The sequence below is a fragment of the Nannospalax galili genome, unplaced genomic scaffold (assembly GCF_000622305.1).
Source record: "Nannospalax galili isolate Female #2095 unplaced genomic scaffold, S.galili_v1.0 scaffold129, whole genome shotgun sequence".
Lineage (NCBI taxonomy): Eukaryota > Metazoa > Chordata > Mammalia > Rodentia > Spalacidae > Nannospalax > Nannospalax galili.
In genome coordinates this window covers 944,373-969,880 of record NW_008360030.1, presented here as the reverse complement: position 1 = coordinate 969,880, position 25,508 = coordinate 944,373, and the positions used below count along the sequence as shown (strand labels likewise).

General features: G+C 41.7%; 2 protein-coding genes and 2 pseudogenes across 3 annotated transcripts in view; 3 read left to right on the top strand and 1 right to left on the bottom strand.

Moving 5' to 3' along the window:
* Positions 1-6,354, top strand: part of Chst7 (carbohydrate sulfotransferase 7) — a 51,182-nt gene extending 44,828 nt beyond the window's left edge. Inside the window, exon 2 of the mRNA XM_008824102.3 lies at positions 5,844-6,354. The gene's annotated coding sequence lies outside the window, so the exon portion shown is untranslated. The remainder of the gene's footprint in view (positions 1-5,843) is intronic.
* Positions 6,355-7,297: 943 nt separating this feature from the next.
* Positions 7,298-14,175, top strand: LOC115068598 (annotated as a pseudogene).
* Positions 14,165-14,822, top strand: LOC115068596 (annotated as a pseudogene).
* Positions 14,823-15,154: 332 nt separating this feature from the next.
* The window catches only part of Slc9a7 (solute carrier family 9 member A7), a 184,506-nt gene continuing 174,152 nt past the window's right edge, over positions 15,155-25,508 (bottom strand). For both annotated transcript variants that reach the window (XM_029559149.1, XM_029559150.1), the window contains 2 exons: positions 22,036-22,141; positions 15,155-16,506 (listed from right to left, as the gene is read on the bottom strand). In XM_029559149.1, the coding sequence (XP_029415009.1) occupies positions 16,255-16,506; positions 22,036-22,141 (358 nt within the window). In that variant the 3' untranslated portion in view covers positions 15,155-16,254. The remainder of the gene's footprint in view (positions 16,507-22,035; positions 22,142-25,508) is intronic.

Genomic DNA, 25,508 nt, shown 5'->3' with positions numbered 1-25,508 from the left:
AGGGATGCAAAGGCAGATGGGGAGGGAAGAAGGCCCAAGATTTCCCAGGGAGTGGATTGAGTAGCTGGGTTGTACTGGATGCAAAGGATCAGGGAGAGTAAAGGTAAGCCTCGGAGCCCCAGAAAGAGGCTGTCAGCCCCAGAAAGAGGCTGGCGGGTGTTGCAGGACCAGGGAAATAGAGGGAGGTGAGGGCAGGGCCAGGACCAGAAGCGGTGCTCCTGGGGCCCAAGAAAGGCACTGAGTTGGTCTGGGTGAGAAGGGTCAGGAAGCAGTATTGGTTCCCCAGGTGTCTGGGGCCCCAAGTCTAGGAATGGCGCAGGGCCCAACCTAGGAGTATAGAACGGCAGGGGGGATGGAAGGGTGAATGTGGCTTAGGGAGTCCCCTAGTTGAAACATTTTTAAAATTTTTATTATTTTTTTTTATTTTATGTATATGAGTGTATTGCCTGCATGTATGTGAGTGCACCTGTGTTGTGCAATGCCACGGAGATCAGAAGAGGGCTTCGGATTCCCCTGAACTGAAGTTAAGGATGGTTCGTAGCCACCATGTGGGTGCTGGGAATCAAACCTGGGTCCTCTACAAGACTAGTCAGCGCTGTTAACTGCTGAGCCATCTTTCCAGCCCCAAGTCAAAGCATTTTAATTCAACTTATTAAATTTAATTCAGCTTATACCAATCAGATTTATCTAGAGGAATGGAACAGATAGGATGAATATATTTTAAAAGGGGATTATTAGATTGTCTTACTCTATAGGGTCTGGGTAGTCCAACTGTGACTGTCTTCACACTGGAGAGGCCAAGAACCCAGTAGCTGCTCAGTGCATGAGGCTGGGTACCTCAGCAGTCCCAATCTAGTGCTGGAGGCTGGAGGATTCCTGGAGAGCCGATGGTCTTCAGTGCATGATGGAAGCCCAAAGAAGCTGGATTCTGATATGCATGACACAGTCAACAGTGGTGGCAACAGCAGTAGGCAAAAAGCCTTTTTCTCAGTGCTCTTCTCTGAGTTGCCACCAGAAAGTGCTGCCCACAGTTAGGGTGGGTCTTCCCATCTCAAAGAACCTGATCAGGAAAATTCCTTACAGGTCTGCTCAGTAGCTTGCCTTTTGGTTGTTTCCAGATCCAGTCAAGGTGATAACAGCTTAAAGCCAGTTTCTGGTCATTTCAGTATCAATGCCATGTCAGTGTTGCTATCTGTCAGGTGTTGTTTCTTGTTCAGTTGACATTTTATTGGTTGTTGGTTTGAAATGTGCTCTCTTCATTGTATCTTGGACATTTAGGTTATTATGTTATTATCTGAGTCACGTTTAAATCTTCTATTTTAGCAAGCGTCCACTGACAGTACACTAGTACATCACTTGGTTACTTCCAGGGCAGGGTGGCAGTCCAAAAGTCCAAGTGTCTCAAATTTTTAGACTAAGGCTAACAGGCTGGTGGTGCTTGCTTTTTGTCTTTGTGGGTGGATTCTTTTCTGTGATAGCAGGTTTTTGAATGGGTTTCTTTTTTTCTATAGCCATTGGTGTTTCTGGTGCACTGGCTTCTTCAGTACCCATTCTACAACATGGAGGAAGCAAAAGAAAACCCAGAGTACTCATATCCAGATTGTTCTTTTGTTCTTAACATTGCAAAGAAGTTCTCTGTCTTCTGGGTTTTAGTTATACTTTGTGTAGGAATAAGTGCATCTGTTTCATCTTGTCTGGGGCTAGAAGTCAGCCAACCTAAAGCCTTTGAAAAAAATGTTTTTGAGACAGGTTGCTGCTGTGTGATCCATGTTGGCTTCAAACTCACTATGTAGCCCCGTCTGGCTTCAAACTTGTGATCCTCCTGTCCCAACCTCCCAAGTGGGTTCATCAGCATGTACTATCACACCCATCTTGAAAACTGGTTTTCACTAAGTTAATTTATACTGAAATTTGACATGATTGGTTTTTGGGTAAATAACCTGTACTAGGGGGAGTTCTAAAGATTCTTAGAAAGGCTTCACAACATCTAGGAAGTTAGCTTTTCCTTAATGCTTACTATAAATTTAAATTTTTTAAAATTATATTTTTGTTTTGTGTGTGAGAGCATGAAGCAGGGGATGCAGGCCACAGCATGTGTGTGGAGGTCAGAGGACAACTTTCAGGAAGGAGTTGGTTTTCTCCTTTTACTATATGGGTCCCAGGGATTGAACTCAGGTCATTGGGCTTTGAAGCAGGTGCTTTTACCCACTAAGCCATCTTGACAACCCTTATTATGACTTTTTATAGATTATGTATATTTCTAGTAGATTCTAATAATATATTTCTTATAGATTATGTATGTTTCTAATCATTTTGAAACATCTTCTTCTCTAAACTCTGCATCAGTTGTTCTATTATCCATCAGTTGATGGCTAGCTTTACCACATTAGAAAATGCCAAATTTCATACACATCTTGTATCAAAGGAAAAGCCCCCAAATCAAGAAGCTGGTGGCAAAATCAGGCATGTTCAGGGAAGTATGGACATACAGAGTTGATAAATGGGATCTAAAGAAACTAAAACGCTTCTGTATAGCAAAGAACATCATCATTCTTGCGAAGAAGCAACCTACAGAATGGGAAAAAGTCTTTACCAGCTATTTATCTGACAGAGGGTTGGTGTCTAGAATATACAGAGAACTCAAAAAACTAAGCACCAAGAAAACAAACAATCCAATTAAAATTGGAGCATGGGACTAAACAGTTCTCAAAAGACAAATACAAATGTCTGAGAAATCTTTTTTTTTATGTTCAACATCCTGAGTCATCGGGGACATGCAAATTAAAACTACTGAGAGCTGGATGTGGTGGTGCATGCCTTTAATTCCAGCACCATGGAGGCAGAGACATCTGTGATATGGAGCCCAACCTTGTCTACATAGTGAGTTCTAGGCCAGCTGGGGCTATAGGAAGACCCTGTCTAAAAAAAAAAAAACTGTGAGATCTTATGTCAGAATGGCTAAGATTAAAAATAAAATGACAAGAAATGTTGGCATGGGAAGATGAGGAAAAGGAAACACTTAACTGTTGGTGGGAGTGTAAACTAGTACAGCCATTGTGGAAATCAGTGTGGAGATTCCTCAAAAAGCTAGAAATAGATCTACCGTATGACCCAGCTGTACTATATTCATGGGCATATTCCCAAAGGACTCTATATCGCACTACAGAGATACCTGTTCATTCATGTTCATTGCTGCTCTATTCACAATAGCCAGAAAATGGAAACATCCTAGATGTCCATCTACTGATGAATGGATAAGAAAAATGTGGTACACTTGCATAATGGAATATTATTCGGCTGTTAAAAACAAAATTATGAAATTCTGCATACACGAGGTACAATTACACACATGCAGGCAAAACACTCATAAATAAAGATAAACAAAATAAGTGTTTTTTAAAAATTATGAAATTCATAGGTAAATGTATAAAACTGGAAACTAACATCCTTAGTGAGGTAATCAAGACCCAGAAAGACAAATGCTGCATGTTTTCTCTCATATGTGGATGCTACATTTGAATATTTAGATATGTATCTTTAAATTGGAGTTCCCATAGAAGGCAGGAAACTAGTAAGGGGCCATGAGGGTGGGGTCAAGGGAAGGGGATTGGATGCAAGTGGTATGAAGGGGGTAAGGGGAATAATGGAACAGGAAGAGTAAATAGTGTGAGGGATGGTAGGGCGGCAGGGCAGAGGAGTGAGTGTGAGGTGGGATAAAGAACACTAAAGAGCTTTGAAAATGCTATATGGAAACCCACTGTCATAGAAGCACCCTAAAATATATGTGTATGTAAAAGGAGTTTAAATGAAGTTACCCTATAGTGTGGGGTGTGCATGTGAAACAATACCTCCCCCAGACACCACAGACTATCAAATAAAAATTCCAGTGCCCGCTGCGGGTTGCCTCTTTCTGAGTTGTTATTCAATGGGGTCCCATAGACCTCCCCAAACATTTCAAGCTATTGCTATTGCTTTTGGTTACTGTCTAGAACATCATGGTAAGGCCCTACTGCTGAAGACACCACATACCTGAGCCATAAAACATGGAGAAATCAACCTGATACTAACGTGGAAGCTTCACTGCTACTGACTAGCTTTCAAAGTGCTAGAAGGCTCTGTGCATGCTATCAGGGGAAAATGTCATCAGTGGTCTTATTTAGCTGTGAACCCTGGGAGGTACAATAACCATAAACCTGACAAGCTATGCCTGCTGGTGCAATAGCGGCATGATGTTATGGGAGCAAACAGCCACTTAATGATTGGTGTTAAAGCCTGCTCCAAAAGGTGGAATGCATGCTTGGTACTGTTAGCTGAGTCAAAAACCTGTGACTGGCTAGGGAAAACCTAGTACTATTATTCTGAGAATGAGCATAATAATCTTCCCCCTAAGTTCTTATCTGTATATCCATAGATTAGTGTCTCTCAATCCTCATCAGAGAAGCTTCTTTTTGCAGTGCAAACTGGTCAACATGCAGAGAATAAAAGACTGTGGGGTGCTCAACTCTAAATGGGACATCTATACCACACTCCTCACCCCAAGGGGTCATGGATCATCACAGAAGAGGGGATGGAAAGATTGTAAGCACCAAAGGGAGTAGAAGTCTATAGTGAAACAATATTTTCCAGACATGGCAGTGCAGTTGCACACATGAGCTCATAGTGGTTGGGACTGCATAATAAGACTTACATGAAAGGCAAGGCAGCCAAAATCCAGTGTGAATTGCCATCCCTATCTGAGGAGCTATTGGCAACTGATGGCTGCTGGGAGAAGGAGAGTCAGTTATCCTCAGGGATGCAGCTCCTCAGAGGCTACCCATGCTCCAGCAGATGGGCCTGCACCCATGCACATATAGACAGCACTAAATGGGACTCAGTGTTTATGATAAAAAAGCACACGAAGTTGGGAGGGAAAAGTGATGAAGGGAAGAGAGGAGGGATTGGAGGGTGGATTTGATCCAAACAGATTATATGCATGGATGAATATTACATATTTTTTAAAGGCAAAAAGAGAAACTGGTGGCAGAACTAGCACAAACATAGACACAGTTGGCCCACCCTCCACTGCTCACACACAGTGGCCCAAGCAATGTGTTTATGTGTATGTATGTATTGCCTGCATATATGTAAGTGCATCCATGTCATGAAATGCCTGCAGAGGCCAGAAGAAGGAATCAGATTCCCTGGAACTGGAGTTAGGAACAACTGTTAGCCACCATGTGGGTGCTGGTACCCGAACCCAGGTTTTCTGCAAGAGCAGCCAGTGCTCTTAACCACTGAGCAATCTCTTCAACCCCTCTTTTAAAGGAAAATTTATTATTTTTTCTTTCCAATATGTTTAAGTGAAAGATGAAAACACTTCAGATGCCATAATGCAAACAGCTGGACATGTTGCCTATAGACACAGTTTCAGCCTTACTGAACAGCTGATTATTGTCAGTGTGATTTTGCACATACAAGCCAGTATCCCGTGAATAATGGATGACTACATGGCTGGTCCCTGAAGATGCAGCGCTAACCCAGCTCCTCCCTGTCTCCTACCCGGTAGCCCTCAGAAAGCTCTTTAAAACAGGCATCCCACAGTTGTAGCTGCATAAAGCACAGCCATATTTGTAGAGGGAGCCCCATCATCTTTCTGTCTTCATCCTCACCGAATACCTCATCACATTTTCTCCTTGTCTGTCTTCACAAGCCAGAAATAATAGGTGCTGATTGTGTATGCATTTCCAACACTGGGTGATATAATGTAGATAGGGAAAACTATGGTTTAAATCATCATGGTTCAACAGACTTTCTGTCTGTGGATTTCTGTGAAGTTCAAGCATCTTTTGTTCTTTCCCTTCCAGGTTAGTCACCATGAACCGGTGCACTCAGCATGCTATACCAACACTGGAGAGGCCACATGGTGGAGGCAATCTATCACACTGTCAGAAACTGGGGCTGATTTGGTACCAACTGCTGTGCAATTCTGCCGGGCAGGAACATCACAGACTGTTAAATAATGACAGACATATTGGCTGAGATGAAGTTTCCAGACAGGAAGTGACAGTGCAATGTGGATATTTATGGCCATAAAATAGGAAGAGTTTTAGTTCCCTGATCCTGCCTCTGCTGGAGCCATTTCAACAAGGCCTCCTCATAACAAAGAAGAGATGTGATCTGTTTCACTTCACATTGGCAGATATCTGGACAATACCATCAATGTGAATAAGGACCAAGTACAGTCATGTCTATCTTGATTAAATTGCTTCTTAAATAAAAGGTCTGGGTGGTATTGTTTTCAACTGAACATATGTAGCTCTCCTTCAAAGAGCCTGCCTCCTAAAGAACCAATTTCTTAATTTTTCTCCCTAGGATATGAAAGCTGTAATGAACGGAAACAATTTTTTTTACTTTCAAATTGTTCTATCTAGTTGTTTCTAATTATGCAATTATAATGACTAGCACTATGCTAATGACACAATTTATTTTGTTTTTCTAAGCAGATTTTAGGATGTGGCTCAATTGCATGAATCCAACAAAAGCTATTCTACAGAAAAGGAATACAAGGACCATGAAGGAAACGCTATATATTGGGTTCAAGAATTAAAAAGAAATTTTTTTTAACTTTATATGTATGAACGTATTGCCTGCATGTAGGTAAGTGCACCCATGTCATGCAAGGTCCACAGAGGCCAGAAGAGGGCATCAGATCCCCTGGAACTGGAGTTACAATGTCAAGATTAGCACTTATATCTCACAAATTCTTGTTGCCAATCCCTGGTGATTGGTTATTCAGGATTCTGCACTGAAAGCCTGTGAGACTCTTCTGGGCCAGCAGGAATTCCAGGAAAAGGCCAAGTTTAAACTATTTAACTCTAAAAATCTCAAAAATGTTATCATGTTTTCCATTCCCCAGTGCCATCAATATGCTGCCAAGGCTGATCTCAAACTTGTGATTCTCCTGCCTCAGCCTCCTGGGTTTTGGGTTACAGGTGTGTATCACTACACTCACATAATACCATATTCTAAAGTTGAAGAATTTCTTTTTTTTTTTTTTTTGGTCTTTTTGAGACAGAGTCTTCCTGTAGCCCCAGCCTGGAACTCACTATGGTGCTAGAACTAAAGGCATGCACCACCACACCTGGCAAAAGTTGAATTTTTTTTCAAATTTTATTTTTATTTTATGTGTATGAGTGTTATGCCTGCATGTAGGTAAGAGCACCCGTGTAGTGCAATGCCCGTGGAGGACAGAAGAGGTTATTGGATCCCCTGGAACTGGAGTTACGGACAGTTGTTAGCTGCCATGTGGGTGCTGGGATTCGAACCCAGGTCTTCTGAAAGAACAGTCAGTGTTCTTAACCACTGAGCCATCTCTCCAGCCTAAAAGTTGAATTTTTTAAAGCATCTAAATTGGGGGTTGGCAGAAAGTTTCTTAGTAAAGGGTCAAATAGTAAATAGTTCAGGTTTTTTCACAAGTCCTTAGCTCTATCACTGTTGGATAAAGCAACTACAAACAGCATGCTAATCAATGAGTGTAGTAACTGCCAATAAAACTTTATTTACAAACACAGGCAATAGGCTGGATTTGCTTTAGAGTCCAAGTGTAGCTTGCCAACTCTGGGTTGAATGAATTCCCCTGGAGAGAAATAATTCCCCTAAAGAAGTAACTTCTCAGTGAGGAAAAGAAACTTGGGAGAAACAGGATCCCACTGTTGCCATAGAATAGATGGGACTTTAAAAATACAAAACAAGATTAGCTTAGCCATTTCATCTTTTTATTTTGAATTTTGTAAAAAAAAAAGCATTGAGAAAAAATGTTATCAGTAAAAGACAGGAAAACACATGGCTAGCTGTACAATAGCAATCTAAACATCTCTACAAAGGCAAACATTACGTAAAAGGTGAAAGGGAAGATAGCATTTTGGGGGCCTACTACAGTATTCTTTATTGCACATAAAGGTTGTGGATAATTCCAAGTCTTTAATTTTCACAGTTATAATACACTTTGATGACAACATTTTCTATAAAATTCTCCTCAAATACAGTATGTTAGCTCTCTATAAAAGTTCCCCAGAAAATTTCATCATTCCTATGTTAAATTCACCCTATTTTACTTTAAAAAATTGCTTTCCAGCTAGTCAATGAATCTTGATCTCTTCTCATTTACTCATTTTAGTGGGCATAGTAAACCATTTCAAAAAATGATAAGATGGACTTCAGGTAAAAACAAAAAGATAACCTAGGAGGAATTGGCCCTACTCTGAAGAAATGCTTGAAATGAGTGACTTCAGTGCTATTTCCACATCCCTGGATTTAATACCCACAAAACTGAAAAGCACCCTTCTGCTCCTCAAGGCCCACAAATGGAATATTCACAAAGCCAGCCCCCAAACATCCTTGCAGTTCATCCCAGTACACTAGGATGATAACTTTTTCAAAGTGCTTTGGACAGCACATGTTCAGTGCTTCATGCTGTTCATAAGTTCTCTTCTGTCTCAGTTTCTCCAGCACATATAGGCCCAGACAAATTTCCAATTGGCCAAGAGTTGAGCGTGGATTAGGACATTTGGAAATTCTGTTAATGCCTTTTTAAAAGTGGCTATGAGGACAAGATGGCCTCTGCTCTCATATCTGCTTCAGGCCTCGGAAGGCAGCATAGCAGACAGACCCTCCTCACACTCCCCAAGGCTTCAGTGGCCCAAACCTGGCTGCCCATGGCTTCCATCTAAGCCACAGTTATAGCATACTCTGCTTATGAAAATAAAATTAATGTCAAAAACTTTGGTCTTGCTCTATACAAGTTTTGTTAGTATTCAGTGATAAGATGTATGTCCTAATTTGAAAAATGTCTATGAAAACTGAAAGGGGAAAGAAAGTTTGCTTTTAAGGTTCTATTTTAAAAGGACTGTAAGAGTCTGCTTGCTTTTCTGGTTAGCCATTAATGAGTACTGGCTCTTATAACATCTCTTTATGGGTCATTCAAACTAGGTTTTAAAAAGGGAATGGTCTTTTTAGGTATTAGAGTGGTAAAAGCAGCATTCAGATGTGTTGTTTCTAAGGTCTCTTGGCCACTAGATTCACTCAACTTACTGCATCAGAATGCAACAGCTGACACTAGCAAGCCAGAATCTCACTTAAAAAACAGTACAGATCTAACTCAATAACACAAGAGCACGAACTCAAACTAAATCAACATCAAAAGGCAGGCATGAGACTTGTCAAGTGCCTAAGTTCCCCACTTGATGTGGAATGGGAAATTCTTTAACTATCAGCTCATTAGCTGCAGCCCTAGCAGCCCTCCGTACAGATGACATTTTACCTAGGATGATGCTGCCAGCTCTGGGGTACATTTAGAATTCACGTCGGTTACAAGAGGATGATCTGCACCTCTGGGTGGCTTGCTCAACTGTCCTCCCATGTCAGCGGTGTTTCTGCACTTGAGAATCACTGGTTCACACTAAATATCCGACAAGATCACATTCAGGTCCACTGAGGACAAAGGACGGGAGAGGCTGGGGGGAGTAATGTGAAGCAGACCTTCGTTTTGGAAAGAACTGTTGATTCTTTGCCCTAACTGAGCTGAAATGTTCACACATCGCTGAAATAACTTTTGATTGTTTTTTTTCCTAACAAGATCTCATTTGTCTACCAAACCACAAGGCACTTGGGAGTCTAGAGGATACAACTCAAGGAGCTCTTTGCAGTTTGCTTGATTAGACATTTCATGTCACAGTGTAGTTTTTAGCTCCAAGGCATCACTGGTCACTCTAGGAAGCGCCCTGGATGATATGAAGCAACCTTCATATGGTTGTTTCCCAGAAAGAAATGCAATCTTCTTTAAATGTCAGAATTCCTTCTCTAAGAAAGTTTAGGCTTTCTAGGTGGTTCCCACAAGGAGTGTTAGGAAAAGAAATGACAAGGGTTTATATCTTCTGTCAGGGTAATACCAAAGCTGAAATGTGACAGCAGAGTGACCACAACCTTCCCCTGTGCTGCTGGCAGTAAACTGGCCCACCTCATTCTATGGAAAGAGCCACAGGAACAAACAAGAACATTTGACCACAAAAGGGACTATTAATTGAATTCTATGTTGATTTTAAAAGACAGCTTCCCAGAATCCTTCATGTTTGACTAGTCAGCAGCTTGGTCAAAGACAAAACCCTCCTTTTGCCCACCCACAAGTGGGAATGGAGATGACAAGTTCAAAATTCCCCCTCTCACACACCTTAGTAGCCCATCTCTCCCCTTAAAGGCTGTAGGTTTTCATTTGGAGCCTGGCTTTGAGTTCTGCAAAGACTGCCATGAAAGTTTTACAATGGCTCAGTCTGTATTAGAAATCAACACTTGTTTGTTCCTTAGGACTAACAATTACAAAATAAGCAATGCTTAATTCAATAGGCCAGTCCTTTAACTATGGTTTAAAACATGGTCCACTGTATAAACTTTATCCAAAAGGCTCTAAACCCTGCTGCTCATGAGGAATCCTGGAAGTTACAAAACAAAACATGCATTCCAGATCCCACCCTAAAGCCAGGGAAGCCAAATCTTAATGGTGATCCATTTGCACTGTTTTTTTTTTTTTTTTCAGAGCTTGGGAATGGAACTCAGGGCCTTGACATGCTAGGCAACTGCTCTTCTGCTAAGCCAAACCTCCAACCTTGAATTGTTTTAAACTGGCCAGGCAAATCTTATATGCAGTTAGAGTTCAGAACTTCTGCTCTAGACTACCCCAGTCTACAGAGCTATGTTTGGAAGATGACTTGGGATTACTTTCTCAGAGAAACCTGACTCAGTCGCATCAAGACTCAGCAATTTCAGTATGGTTTTTATAAATATCTGGCTGTAAAATGGACAGTTTCTGGGCTTTGCAACACACTGTTTTTTGATGCAGCCTAGGTACAACACTTCTCAGTGTGGAACCATTTCAACAAGTGGATTCACCTTCCTAGGACTCCTAGGAAGTTTGGGGTAGTTTCCACATTTTGCAAACAAAAATTAGGATCATATGTCAAATAATTTACTTTGATGCATTGAATATCCATTTACTTATATTGTACTAGGTCAGAATAACAAAGACTGTAAGACCCTTTAGGAGGAAACACAACAGGCTATGAATTAATCTAAGACTAGGCTGAGAAACATGCTGGTTAACTTTCTTCTCTACCAGAATAATTTCTTATAATATGCTGAAAACTTCCTAGAAACCCACAAGGGCAGCAAAGCCATGAAGTGAAGATAAGGTGTATCCTACCTGGTTGGCACTTCCTCCCCAGGGCCATCAGCAGGGCTTTCCTATCCATTTTTCCCCTCCAAAATTAAGCAAACAGCAGAAGAGAGAAACTAAGGCTTTATAAAGACCCAACCAAAGAAGAAATCAGCCTAATCTACCATCTCTTAAAAAAACCAATCTGGGCACAATGGCACATGTCTGTATGTCCAGCTACTTTAGAGGCTAATGCAGGACTGTAAGTTCAAGGCCAGCCTAGGACAACACATCGAAGACACTGCACCTCAAAAAAAAAAAAAAACATGCAAACCTCACCTTATTACTGAGATAACTGTTTAAAGGAGCACCCTCATTGCTGGCTCTGAGTCTGAGTACATGTAACCATCAGCCTCCTGCAAGCTTGGCTACTGCCTTCCACAACCTAACCCCACAACCTGAGGAGACCACTAAGAAAGCTCTTGCTCTGTGAGGGGACACAGGTGTTCTGAGTCCTTTGCTAGCTTAGTACTCTGAAGCCTCATGGGATTGTTTAGCTTTTTTCCAGTTTTGAAAGTCCATGGATTAGTATAAAAATCAAAATGGACTTTATTGTAGATAGAAAGAGGAAAAATATCATTCAGTTATAATAAATCGATCTATATGAAACTGCCATTTTGTTTATTAAAAAGTTTAATATTAGCAATTTCATATGGCTCTAACTCATTAATAAGTTGTTTTTATTTGTAGAAACTATCAAACCAAACACAGAAAGTTGTAAAGCAATGTCTTACTTGAAAATAACCATTAGCAGAGCACAGTTGTGTGCTTATAATCTCAGCTTGAGAAGTCGAGACAGGAGGATGACATCAGTCCAGGAACTCAAGCCTAGACAGGGAAACATAGTGAGACCCTGGGGGAAAATTAATCACTAAAAATGTGAGTTAACTGGGACAGTGAGATGAACAGAAGCACACAAAGATTCATTCTCTCTCTGCCCTTGATTATGGATATGACTAGTTGCTTCAAGTTCATGCCTCTGTGACTTCCCTACAATGATGAAATGTTACCTGGAATTGTGAGCCAAATAAATATTTTCTCCCTTAAAAATGCAAGTTAAGCTAGGCATGGGGGTACAGGCCTGTAATCCCAGCACTCAGGAGGCTGAGGCAGGAGGACTGCCTGAGGCAGGAGGACTGCAAGTTCAAAACCAACCTAGGCTACATAGTGAGACTTTATCTAAAAAAAAGGAATTCAAAAGGTTAAATGGGTGATTTCATTATGGATGTGCTGATCTTATAGGGCATTAGTTTGTGTACACTAAACAGAAAAACACATACATATTCTCAGTCCATTTAGAAATCAGGCTACCAAAAATGCTAGTACTATAAGACACAGGAGGAAAGTTTTCAAGAGTTCTCTCAGTACTTTACCTACTTCAAGTGTGCGCAAGTAGAACAGCTTATATAGAAAGAATTCAAACTAAAAACCTAAGTTTCAAGCCATGTCCATGGTAAGCTGATGTAGCAGCCTCCCCACACCAAGAAAATGACCCCTCTCTCTGATGACACCTGGATTCCTAATCTTATAGGAAACACAGCTTTCTACTGGGTTGAATAATGCTTAATGATCCATTGCTTCACTGCTGATTCCTCATGTGGCCACTGAGATTGCATGCATAATTAGTTCAACATTCCTAATTCTATCCTAGTCTTAAGACTCCTATGGACCATAGCTGCTCTATTCCTGGTAGAGCAGGAGTCCACGGTGGAGGAGGAGCAAACAGCATCCGTGTGTGCTGTGGCCTACAGTACCTATGGTGCCTGTGCTGCTGGTGAGGCTGCAGGAGACAGGCGGCAATGACTTGCCACAGCTCTGGGGCCTTGATAGAGATGCACTCATAGAAGGAGACAGCAGCTATTTCCATGCTAACAAGTTCCTGTGGGACTCTGGCTCTGGAAATTGGATAAATGTTATGACTGCAGAAATCAAAATGACCTTTCATTATACCTCAGAAATAAAAATCAAATGCTACTATGTCCTCCAACACCTTTATCACAGTCTGTACAGAATACCAATGTTATTCTATATCTTGATCAGGAGTTGAGCACTTTCAGTTCTCCTTCATTACATGAAGGATCCAAAAGTTTTAAAATAGTGATAAATATAGTTGCCATTTTAAATTGTATGAACGAGCTTTGGTGTAAGAACCTTGTGGCCTAGGAAAGTATAGAAACACAGAATGTGAAACTGGGATCCAACATGAGCCATCTACAGACGTGCAGCACGAAACTTGAGGAGCCACTGCAATCCTCCAGGACAGAAGTGTTGCGCTTCAGGAGAGATGGGGAGGGGAAGAGTGAGAACAGGAACAAGCTACTGAAAAAGGAGAAAGATGAGGTACAAAAATGAGAAAACATCACTGCAAATCAAGCTATTCATTGGTACAATAAGACAAGGGGTGAAAACAATAAAGGACCATCTACATCAACTTGTTATGAATTTGAAGGATCAAAAATAGCCACAGCCATCTGAAATTCTGTGAGGAGAACTGATGGAAAAATAGGCTCCTGGAGAACTAGCAGAACAGAAGTAAGGAAAAGATTCTCTTGAATATCGTCAGTAACAAATTCTAATGGAAAATGCTAAATTTAAGAAGGTACATCAGCTAATGAAAAAAGAAATCATTTGTATTCTTTCTTCACTCTCCAAAAGAAGCCTAGAGAAAGAACAGATGATACCCCTGATGGTGAAGATGCTGGGAGCTGAGCAGACAGCCTGTGGGATCTTTCCTGTGAAACTGTTTAAGATAGCAGTTAAAACAGCGTGAGAAAACAGTGAAGAATATTGAAGTCATGTAGAAAACTTGATAACCAAGTTTCAAGTCACACTTAGATTTTAATGATGAAGATACAATCTTATGAGAAGACTACAAACAAGGAACTCAAGTTATAAGTTCAGCAAAGTAAAAAATAACTATAACAAGCACGACTTTACAGCAGCAACTCATTAGTATGTGTCACAACAACCCCACTTCATTATAAAAAAGAATTTTTGGAAAGAGGATGGTTTACAGAAGCTGGTACTGGCCTGGCATTGAAGAGAAAGGCATTCCAAGAAGAAAGAGCCAATTGGTTTTAACCAACAGTTTTTAAAATATGATCACCTTTGACCACCAGAACTCAGATAATATACTTTTCCGTGGATTCTTGGGAAGTTCTGATCTAGACAAGTGGAAAGCACAGTCACCAATCATGGCAAAGGCAAGACTCAGAGTGTGTCTGATGTGTCTCTACTTTGCACATCTAATCTGACTAAACGTCTTCCTGTTTCACTATTTCAGACGTTTGCTAGACACGATTCTATGTATCTGAACATAACCCAGTATACAACATAACTCCTGAAGAAAGTAAACCAAATCAGGCTGGAAGAGAATGTGCAACTCCAAAGTGGAGTGTGGCATTAAGACCTGGACCACAGGAAGTTTGCCGCAGCGGATGCTCCTTGACCTACACAAAGTCTCTTGCACAAAGAGATGGCTCAGCCTATACTCTTAAACTGGAATTATCAAAATTTACATCTAAGTCAAGACAAGATGCTGACATAAAGCCAGTCATCTAATAATTTAAGATGATTTCATTAGTTTCTTTGGACGATCCTGTATTCCCTCAAGGAGCAGAAATGTTAAGTCATTTAAAAGAATACAAAAGCTGTGGCTATGTACTTTTAGTAATAGAAGTTTGTATTGAAACAAACACGCCAGAAGGTTTTCATCTTAAAGGTATTGAAAACAGTACCTTTAGGAAACCAGGAAGTGTTGAATTTTTTGTCCCAAAGATAGTTGCCATTGGAAGCTCAGCCTATACTTGAACACATACATAGATTTTTAACAAACTCAGTTCTAGAGTGTGATTTTAGAATTACATTTTTGATTGTTTTTAAAGTGAAACATAACATAAAAATAAAGACTTCTTTTTTTTCTTTGCAGGTTATTTTTTCACATTGAAATTTCTTTCCTCTAACTATTGGTCTATTGCCTCTTCAGTTTCTTGCTGCCTTCTCTTCCCTAGGTAAGAACAATGCAGATACCTCAGTCATTACTAATTTTGCAGGCAGCTGGCTCCCATGGTAGCCCTCAAAAGTTGAATGATTGCTGCAATGGTATCATTAGCAGTTCTAAACACCTCCTGTCCTCAAAGTAATTAAAAAACAATGTAACACTATTTGCCTTTGGTTTTAAATATTTCAGTAACTCTTATGGAGATTTCCAGAGAAGGAACTAGACTTCTTTTCTCCATATTGAAATGCTCTTGGATACACTTTCTCCCCCCACCCCCCTTTTTGGCAGTGCTGGGGATACAACCCAGGGTCTTGTACATGGTAGACAAGCACTCTTTCACTGTACCACTGAACTAATGCCCCAGCCAATGGCTACACTTTCTTCAGCATATCCTACCAGTGTGTGTCGTCACAACTGCTATAGCTACCTATTCTAATCTTCAGTCGAGGAGAAACACAGGTGTAGAACAGCCAGGACTCCTGAAAAAGGAGGATGCAATTGTGCAGCCTTCACAGCCAGAGGCTCCACTCAAACAGCTTTTTTTTCTTTTTTTCTTTTGTCCAGTATAACATCAGCTCCCAACACCCTTGGAACTCTGATTTCAATTGCCTTTCTTCATGGTCTTTATCTAGTGTGTCTTCCTGACTTGACGTTCCTCGAGAAAGCTGCTGGCACTAGAGTATACAGGTCAAGCCCTGTATCTGCCCCACCTTAATCAGATGCTGCAGGTGGATGAATTAAGAGAACACTAAAGCAAGCTATTATTTTGTTTAACTCTGAAACAGCGAACTACTATGTGAAAAATTGGGAATAATTCTGCGTTTGTCTTAATTTAGAGACAGATTCACCATCTGAGTCTTAGGTTAAATTCTGAGTAGTAAGATAGCTTCAGACCCCAATAAAACAACAGCATTAGTTTTATCCACTCAATGCCACACCTCAAACACACTGGGACATGCAGTCATCCTCACTCCCTGGGCGTCTCCCCCATCCTTCAGGGTTTAGGGGAAAGTCATGCATTTTCCTGCAGTGGAAACACAAGGGGGGTGCCCCGGCTGGAAACCTTCTGGTCTCCTGTTTCCAGGTCTCGCTCAAGCACTTCCTCCGAGCTGCTCTTTGTTCTTCTGCCGCCCTCAAGGTTTGTAGAGGCTGTGTGGGAGCCTGAGGAGCCATTTGCTGTCACTGTGCTATCTCCATAGGTCAAGGTGAGGTCACCTTCGGTTAGGATGAAATCAGAGTCATCTTCTCTCAGTGGCTCTTGGTTCTGAAAAGTACAACCAACAAAAGGGGAGGATGAGATCTTTTCAGGACTGGTGTGGACCCCATCCCAAATCCTCATAGCAGAAAACTAAGGATTTGGAGGCTGGAAAGATGTGGTTAAGAGCACTTGCTGCTCTTACAGAGGTCTGGGGTTTGGTCCCCAGCACCCACACTGGGGCAGGGGGCTCATAATTGCCTAAAACTCTAGTACAGGGGGTCCAACGCCCTCTTCTGGCCTCTGCACACATGTGGCTCACATACATATACTCAGGTAAACACGTATCTGCATAACATTTTTAAAATCTTAAAAAGAAAACTAAAGATTTTACGAAACTTTCTTGTCTACACCTCTGGTATAGTTGCTTGATGGAAACTGTAGAGTGCCTTTCAATTAAGGCACTGTTGCCTGACTGAGGACTTAGAATACCAGAAACGGATTTTATTTCAGAAGTGTAACCGCTCAGGGGTTAATGTCCAAGGGAAGAAGAGAGGCCAACTGCATTTTCAGCTTCCCCACCTACAAAGCAATAAAGCAACTGGAAAGGTTATGGGAAAACACCCGAAGTAGGTTCCAGTTCTCTCCTATCTGGGCAGATCTTCTGGGTGGGCCTCCTCCCTATTTACATGTGTCGAAGCCTTTGTTCTAGTAGCTGTGGTGGGAAGAGGACAGGTCCTGATTAGGATTTTCTCTCAATATTCTCTCTACTATCTCCACAGGTAGCTGCCAGTCAATATCCTTCCCCATGTTCTTAAGTATATGAGGTGAATGATTGACAGGGAGAGTGCATTTTATTGAGCATTTATTAAATGCCAGCTGATAAAGTCACATAAGCTTTCACTGGATCCTTACCCTTTCCCCACGCAGGGCATGAACCCTTGGTCACAGCAGGAACCTAAGCTGTGAGAATCTCTGGAATGTGTCTAAGATTTGTCCAGCTGCCTTTGTGCTGCCTCCAGCCTGCTTTGATCCACATGAAGGACTGGAATGGCATTTCACAGTAAGTGACAGTTACAGCAAAATAGATAAGACTAAACAAGGCAGGCATTAACAAGGTCATGGCCACTTGAAGATACCAGATGGTGGGGAGAGTGTCAGGAGACAGTATGAGGTGAGAAAAAAAAATCTGCCATTCTCCAATGAGTTTGCCAAGCACAACAAGGGAACCATGACCTTGCTCTACCACCATGCTGAGGCCTGTCCAACATGGTGAAGGTCTTTCTCAAATGGCAAATACAGTGTCAAGATACCCCAGAAAATCTGCTCTGCTTGCTCCTTTCCCATCAGCTCTTTAAAAGTCACGTGAAATTCTATGTCTTCTAGACATCAGGACCTCCTCTGTCCAGCAACCCCCTTACCCTGTCATGCTGCCCAAGGCTATGGGCACATTCCACCACATTGGCATGTGGATTCATCTAAATGATAAACCACCAAAGGGCAATGCCGCTTTCTCCTCTCCTGAGCTCCTTCCTCAGTGGTGTTTACCTCACACTGGTTGAACTTCCTCAGTCCAAAACTCACAAATCTAAATTGCTCCACAGTCCAAAACTTTTTGAGCACTGCTCTTTCCACCTTTTCATGGTTTATATTAATTGTACAAAATAAGTTTTATTATGACACTATGATATAACTCCACAAGTCTCATGATTCAATGTACACAAACTTTGTTTCATGTACAAAATTACTATAAATAGTATTTAAAATTAACTTTGGGCTATGTGTACAAGGTATGTATGAGACATAAATTAGCTTCCTGTTTAGACATGGGTCCCACTCCATATGTCATATATATGCACATACCTAAAAATATGAAAACAACTGGAAATCTACAACACTTTTAGTCGGGAGCACTTTGGATAAGGTCTACAGGAGTGGCTAATCAATGCACACAGTTAGGAGGATTCTGGGTTGAGTCTCTCTCACTTCTCTCCCAGTACCTCCATCTCTGTGCATGCTTCCTGCACTGTCAGTGACATCACCTTTTCCACATAGAGTTCATAACATGCCTCCACCAAACCAGTGCCCAGGCATTTTGAATGCAGGGTGTGGGTACACAATTCCTCCAGTGTGCTACCTCCAATCCCCTCCAGAATGGGGCAGGCTGCAAATGCAGCATGAAATACGAATCCTATATGGGAGCAGTTTGAAAACTTACTCTAAACTCCCAAGTTTCTCTTCCTTAGTATATAGAAAGTCCTGAAATTGTTCATCTAGTCTATAATCATTTTTAAAAAACAAATCATAGCACATGCCCCATTCAACTTTCCAGTGAGCCTTCCATTCCTCTCTTTAGCATATCCCAGTTCTTCCATTCAGCGTGTGCCAGGCAACGTTTTTGTTCATTTCTGTTAGAGCTTGTAACTTCTAATTTTCAGGGAGATGGCCCACTTGGTATGTATTTATCTGCCTCAAGGTTTAGAGCACAAAGGGAGAGAGAGGAGCAGAGAGACTAAGTGAGCATGAGAGGGTAGGTAATTCTGCACGCGAAGGAAAGTCCACCATCATACTTGCACAAGAACTCTAGTGCAGTCTGTTCTGATTCCTTGTGGAAGGGCACAGGGCCACAATTCACTGGCTGAGGAAAACTAAACTGGATGCTGATTCATTTTATTAATGCAATTATGTCACTAGCTCACGCGGTGCCCAAAGGGAGCTTCATTCCGAAGTAAGAACATTGCCGAGCCCAGTGGAAAATGGCTCCTAAATTAAGATGCAATAAGTGGTGTATGCAGGTGATGAATCCTGCCTACTTCCATGTACTCTAGATGATAGGACCAAGACAAGTTTGCATAAGACAAAGGCCCGCATAGTTAAATAACCAGGTGCTCAATGCAGGCTGTTCGAATATCCCTGAAATCTCCTGCAAGCAAGTGCAGGTATGTATATATCACAGATGATCAGAGGTCACTCTCCTATGTGGAAGAATACCAGGTAGAGTGAAAATAATGAAAGATGAACATCTCAGAACCCTACAAATAAACTTGACCAAGTTCAACATATCCTATGGGTGATGGGGAAGAACCACACAACAGGTGTCAAATGGCTATGAGACCTACCCAGTCTGCACCTCTCACTTGGCACTAACTGTGGGAAGCCCCTCAACATCTCTCAGCTCTGGGTCTCTCAATTGATAATACTGCAAAGGCTTTGTTTCTGCTCTCTCAGCACCAGGTCTTGCCATGTCTGAAGGTGGCTGAGATGCTGGGTAGAATAACCTCAGCCCAAAGGGACAGCAAAAGCACTTAACAGTGGCTCTTGCTAGTAGTTCAAGATTGTATGGCTGTGCAGAGCCCAGAGCCTAAACATTATTCCCAAAGCAAACTTTGAGTAGTCTCTCAGAGTGGTGAGAGACACACTTTAAATGTACATGACTATAAGAATGTGTGAGTTTATGCTGTGACCAGAGTTGTCCACGCATATCCAAAATCTACAAGCAGGGAACACACTAAGCCTCAGATTAAAGAAGGTTTTTTTAAGGTGGCTGATACTCTGGGTCTGAATGCCTCATCACAACTTTTTTTCCTTTCTTCCCCCAGTGCTGGAGATGGAACTCAGGATCTTGTCCATGCTAGGCAGGCATTCTACTACCAAGTGATATCCTAGCTCCACTGCCTATTTTCTTATATTTTGAAATATTCTATTCCTGGGCAAAGAAGAAATTTCATTTGTATATGGGGAAGATGAGCTGGGAGTGGTGGAAGGCTCAAATGTCTTTAAGAGAAGTAGGCATGGATGTGCTCTCTTCATAGTTCGGAAAAATGCAAAGAAAAGACTGAGGTAGAGCAAACTCTTACAAGGCACAACCTGCTCTGCCAAAGCAGCAGTCCATCTGGGCTTAAAGGTGTAAAGTTCTGTCACCTTTGTGCATGTGTGTGTGTGTGTGTGTGTGTGTGTGTGTGTGTTGTGTACATGTGTGTATATGTGCAGGTGGATGCATGTACATGCGGCTACATCTGGAGGCCAGAGGTCAAGTTGGGCATCTTTAATCATTCTCCACTCCTCACCCCCATACATACAGGGTCTCACTATGTAGCTCTGGGTTGTCTGAAACTTGCTATGCAGACCAGAATGGCCTTAAACTCATAGAGATATGCCTGGCTCTGTCTCGGGAGTACTGGGATTAGAGGTGTGAGCTACCACATCTAATCCTCTGCCTTATTTTTTTCAGACAGAGTCTCTCACTGGGCCTGGAGCTCACTTACTGGCTAGATTATTTGGCCAATGGAGCTCCAGGGATCTACCTTTCTCTGCCTGTACCAGGGCTGGTATTACAGACATACACTACCATGCTCAGCTTTTTATGTAGGTGCTTGGTATTTGAACTCAGTTCCTTATGCTTGTGTAGCAGGTACTCTCTGACTGACCCATTTCCCCAGTCTCTCTATCATCTTTTCAATGGTTCTCTCTATTGGGCTCTCCCACTGCACAACAGCACTGGGTTCCAGATGCAGTGACTTGGCAGCTAAGAAATGGCATCCTCCCATCTTGGGTCCTCTTATCTGCTTTCCTAATGCTCCCTTGTTAGCTATGGGATCCATATCCTTTTATCCTATGTCCCCTTTCTGAATGTGTTCCACCTTTCCTGATTCCATTGGCCTGCCCATTGTTAGAACTTAACTGCTGAGGGCCCTTTTCCTTCAGACCCAAGCTTGGCCTTCTGCTTTCTCCTCATTGATCAAGTCAGCTATATATCATTGGCTACTTATTTGAAAATCTATCTTAGGGTCTCAGCTCTTCCCATTATTAATTGTGGGACCGTGGACAGCCCGCATTATCCCTGAGATGTACTCTCCTTAACTGTATCACTGCAGCACTTGTTTCTTCACAGTGTGCGGAGGGAATGAAATGAGCTTTTGGGAGCTGTGAGGCTGTACACAAATCTAAGAAGCTTTGTTCTCTTGGGGGAAAGAGCTCCATTGTCTTGGTGGGAAAGAGCTGGGGAAGGAGGAAGCATGGTCCTCCCTTCTACTCCTTTCATGTAGACAGCTGCCTGTTCCTTCCACCTCTGCCCTGAAACCTACATCAGGAACTCAAGTTCAGTCCTAAGTCTGAGACATCCACAGCAGGGGCATTCTTTTCCTAACTGCGATGACTCCATTTCTGCTACCAGAAAATGGGGAGACAGGACCTAACCACACTGACATAACTTACAAAAGGAACCTTTACATTTGTGAACTGCTTTGTATTTCATGGTGTATCTTGATGAACCTTATTACTAGGCGCATAGTACAGATAAAAATAAAACTTCACTGGCCTGTGAGGGCTTGAATTATAATCTCATCACTATGATTCCAACCACAGTTGCCCATGTTGGAGAGCCCCATAACCCTAAAAGGTTTCTCTGTTACTATGCAAAACAGATGAACACGTGTAGACACACACACACACAAATATGTATGTATATACATTGCATATTTCTGATCATCCTATTAGGCAAATAAAATCTGCACATTTTGATGTTGGAGTATGACGGATTTCTTCCTAGGGAAGAGACTATATGGAAGCAGGAATGCAGTACCAATATGCTGCACTTACGTCGTACACCTGGGGACTGGTCAGGCATTGAGCTAGCAAGCCACACCAGGCTGGGAGAGTGGTGGTTAGCGGGGGTCCACTATGGGTGAGAATGGGCTTCAAGTAACTTTTGAAAGGGAATTAAGGAAAATGACTGCATCAAAAACACACACAAAACAGAATGTATTTTTTTAAATCTCAAAGAGTAATAAATTGTCTGACAGTCTGCCCACAAAGCCCCCTCCCATTTTTGCAGTACAATACAGGAAATCCTTTCAACCTGCAACCATAGGAATAGAAGATGAAGATAAGCCCCAGCAGTATTAAGTGAACATGCAGTAGTTTCTAATATTCAGTTTAAAAGAATGCTGAATTAATTCTAAGGCATGATGGTGCATGTCTGGAATCCCAGCACTTGGGAGGATAAGGCAGGAAGATGAGTTTAAAGCCATCTGGGTGGCATTGCGAGCTTGTGACAAATAATAAAACCCCCAAACAAATCAACAAAACCCCATACCAACCAACCAACCAGAAAGAACACTAGATACATTAGAACAATTCTTACATCTCTAATTTGGTTCCAAATGGCATTTCAGCTTTTGATACCACTCAAGTCTTAGCCCCTTGGAGTTGGGGGTTATAGTCCCCAGGTTCCCTCTGCCCTTGTCCTTTGTCTTTTAGTTTTCTGGTTTTTCTCTTTGGAAGCCTTAACTGTTCCCTCTGTCCATCCTCCTTATATACTTGGTAAGGCCTCGTACTCTGAAGACAGAAGCCTTTCATAATGACAGGGTCTCAATGTGTAACCCTGGCTGGCCTGGAACTCGCTATGTAGAGCAAACTGGCCTAGAAATCACAGAGACCCACCTGCTTCTGCTTCCTAAATGCTGGGATTAAAGGCGTGTGCCACCACACCCAGAGGGATATTTCTTCTGTTATTTCTTTGGTATGCCTTTTCCTTTTAGATCCTGTCAAGGCTGAGTGATACAGACCATGTGCATTTGAACTCCATATCCTGGCACTCTTTTCTCAACTTGTCACTGACTTTTTGCTAATTCTCTTATTATTATTATTTTAAGTATTTTATTTATTATTTTTACTTTATGCGTATGAGTGTTTTGCCTGCCTCACAGAAATGCATCATATGAATGTAATGCCTGCAGAGGTCAGAAGAGGGCGTCAGAGCCCCTGGAACTGGAGTTATGGACAATTGTTAGCCACCATCTGGGTGCTGGGAATAGGACCTGGGTTCTCTGCAAGAGCTGTGCATGCTCTTAACTGCTGACCCATCTCTCCACTACTTTTTTCCTAATTCTTAAACTTTATCTTCTAAATCAATAATTGTGTTTTAAAATCTTTATTTTTATTTTATGTGTCTGAGTGTTACACCTGTAAGTGTATAAATGTGCCTGTGTCGTGCAGTGACCATGGAGGACAGAAGAGGGCATTGGATCCCCTGGAACTGGAGCTACGAATGGTTGTTAGCTGCCATGTGGGTGCTGGGATTCGAACCCGGGTCTTCTGCAAGAACAACCAGTGTTCTTAAATGCTGAGCCATCTCTCCAGCCCCCTTTACTCAGTTTTCTAATAACTTACACTTATTTCATGCCTGGAAAACTTTCTCAATTTTTTCCAAAGATTTTATTAGAAAATGTTTTGGGATTTTCTTTTTTTCATGAGACAAGATCTCACACCTTCAAGCCCAGGCTGGCCTACAATTCACTACACAGGCCATGCTGACCTGGAGCTCTTGGCAATCCTCTTGCTTCAGCCTCCCAAATGCTGAGGTTACAGGTTTGCTCCACCATATGTGGCTAGAAAGTTTTAACAGTAAACATCCACAACTGTTTCTCTACTCACACCTCTCCCTACCAAAGGTCTCTACTTTCCCCAGAGGTCTATGGACTGGAGAGAAAACTAATAGCTACAGCTAGGGCTGTTCCTAGCCACCTTTTTGAATAAATCACCTGAGCAAACTAAGATTCAGTTTTGTCTTCGCATTTTTCTCTACTATCATTTCCCTTTCTTTGTCCTTACAAGTAACCAAACATTATCTCTTATGAGATTGCTGTAAGGCCTGGGGAGAAAAGGGAGGTACAGATATAGCCACTGAGTCTTTCATCTTAAACCAGAAGTCTGTCTGCCCCATTTTAAGTTTGTTCCGTTTCAGGAAAGAGGTCCTGTAGATCAGGGGGAGTCATTTATTTCCAGTTCAACTCTCTTCTTTTTTGAGTCAGGGTTTCACTATGTAGCCTAGGATGGTTTCCAACTCACTGTATAGCACAGGCAGGTCAGATACTTGGTGTGGACCTAAGCTGGATGTGAATTCATGTTTCTCCTGCCTTCGCCTCCTTAGTGCTGTGGTCATGATGTGCATCACCATGCTTACTTGGTTTTTCTGATACACCAAAACCCTTTTTGTTGTTGTTGCTGAATAATCTGTGATGATGCTGAGCTAGGATGAATCCTGGGTAACTTCCTAGTCTAATTCTTTGGATTGTGCTTACTTTCATTCTTCATAGTTTCTGTTCTCTGAAATAAAAAGTAGAAACTCCAAAGTCACTAAACTTAGCTCCAGATGGGACTTGGAAGCTCACTTACATAGCTCAGTGGTAGAGCACTTGCCTAGCAAGCGCAAGGCCCTGGGTTCGGTCCTCAGCTCCGAAAAATAAAAAATAAATTTCTTATCATGTTACCATTTTGTCCTGCCATGAACTTTTTTCAATATTGTCTCTATCCTTTCCAAGCTCTGAGAGCAATGTGTACTGTAGTTTACAATTTAGACAAAGTTAATGTGGCTTTTTAAAAAAATCCTGGGAAGTTCTATTTCAGTTAATAGCAAATAACATAGTTTGGACTAGCCTTTCTGTTAAGAACAATTAGAAAAGCTAGACAACAAGAAGCGAAACAAGGCAAAATGTTTTTCCTGATGGCTTTAGAAAGTGATGACGGCAGTGAAGAGGAAACCAAAGAAGTGAACCTCAGCTCCCCTCTAGGCACCTGAGAAGCTAAGCAAAGCATCTGGAAGTCTTAGAAAGATTGGATAAAACTGACGGAAATTGGAGTTGAGGACCAAGTGAGGAAGATGTGAACACCCTGGAGTTTAGGTTGGGACCCTAAACATAAAAAGGCAAAGAGAAAACAGACTAACCCTCACAAGAACTCAATGCCAGCTTCAAATCACCTTTATCAATGATTGGGTGCAGCTGATCTGGAATTGCTATCAACCCACTCTAGCTGTACAGTAGACCTAAGCTTAAATCTTTAAATCACCTCTGAAGAATTTCAAATTATCTCTAGATGTTGTCATTACCCATGTTTGTCCCAAAAAACAAAAACATATGCACAGAAGGTAAAGAATCAGGCTTCTAAAGTAACTTAGGAAACTAGCTTTATGACTGTGGGATAGGCAAATATTTCTGAAACAGGACACAGAAGAGGCTAACAAGAAGATCAAATAATCAGATTAAGACCATCTGCTCATCAAAAACATTCAT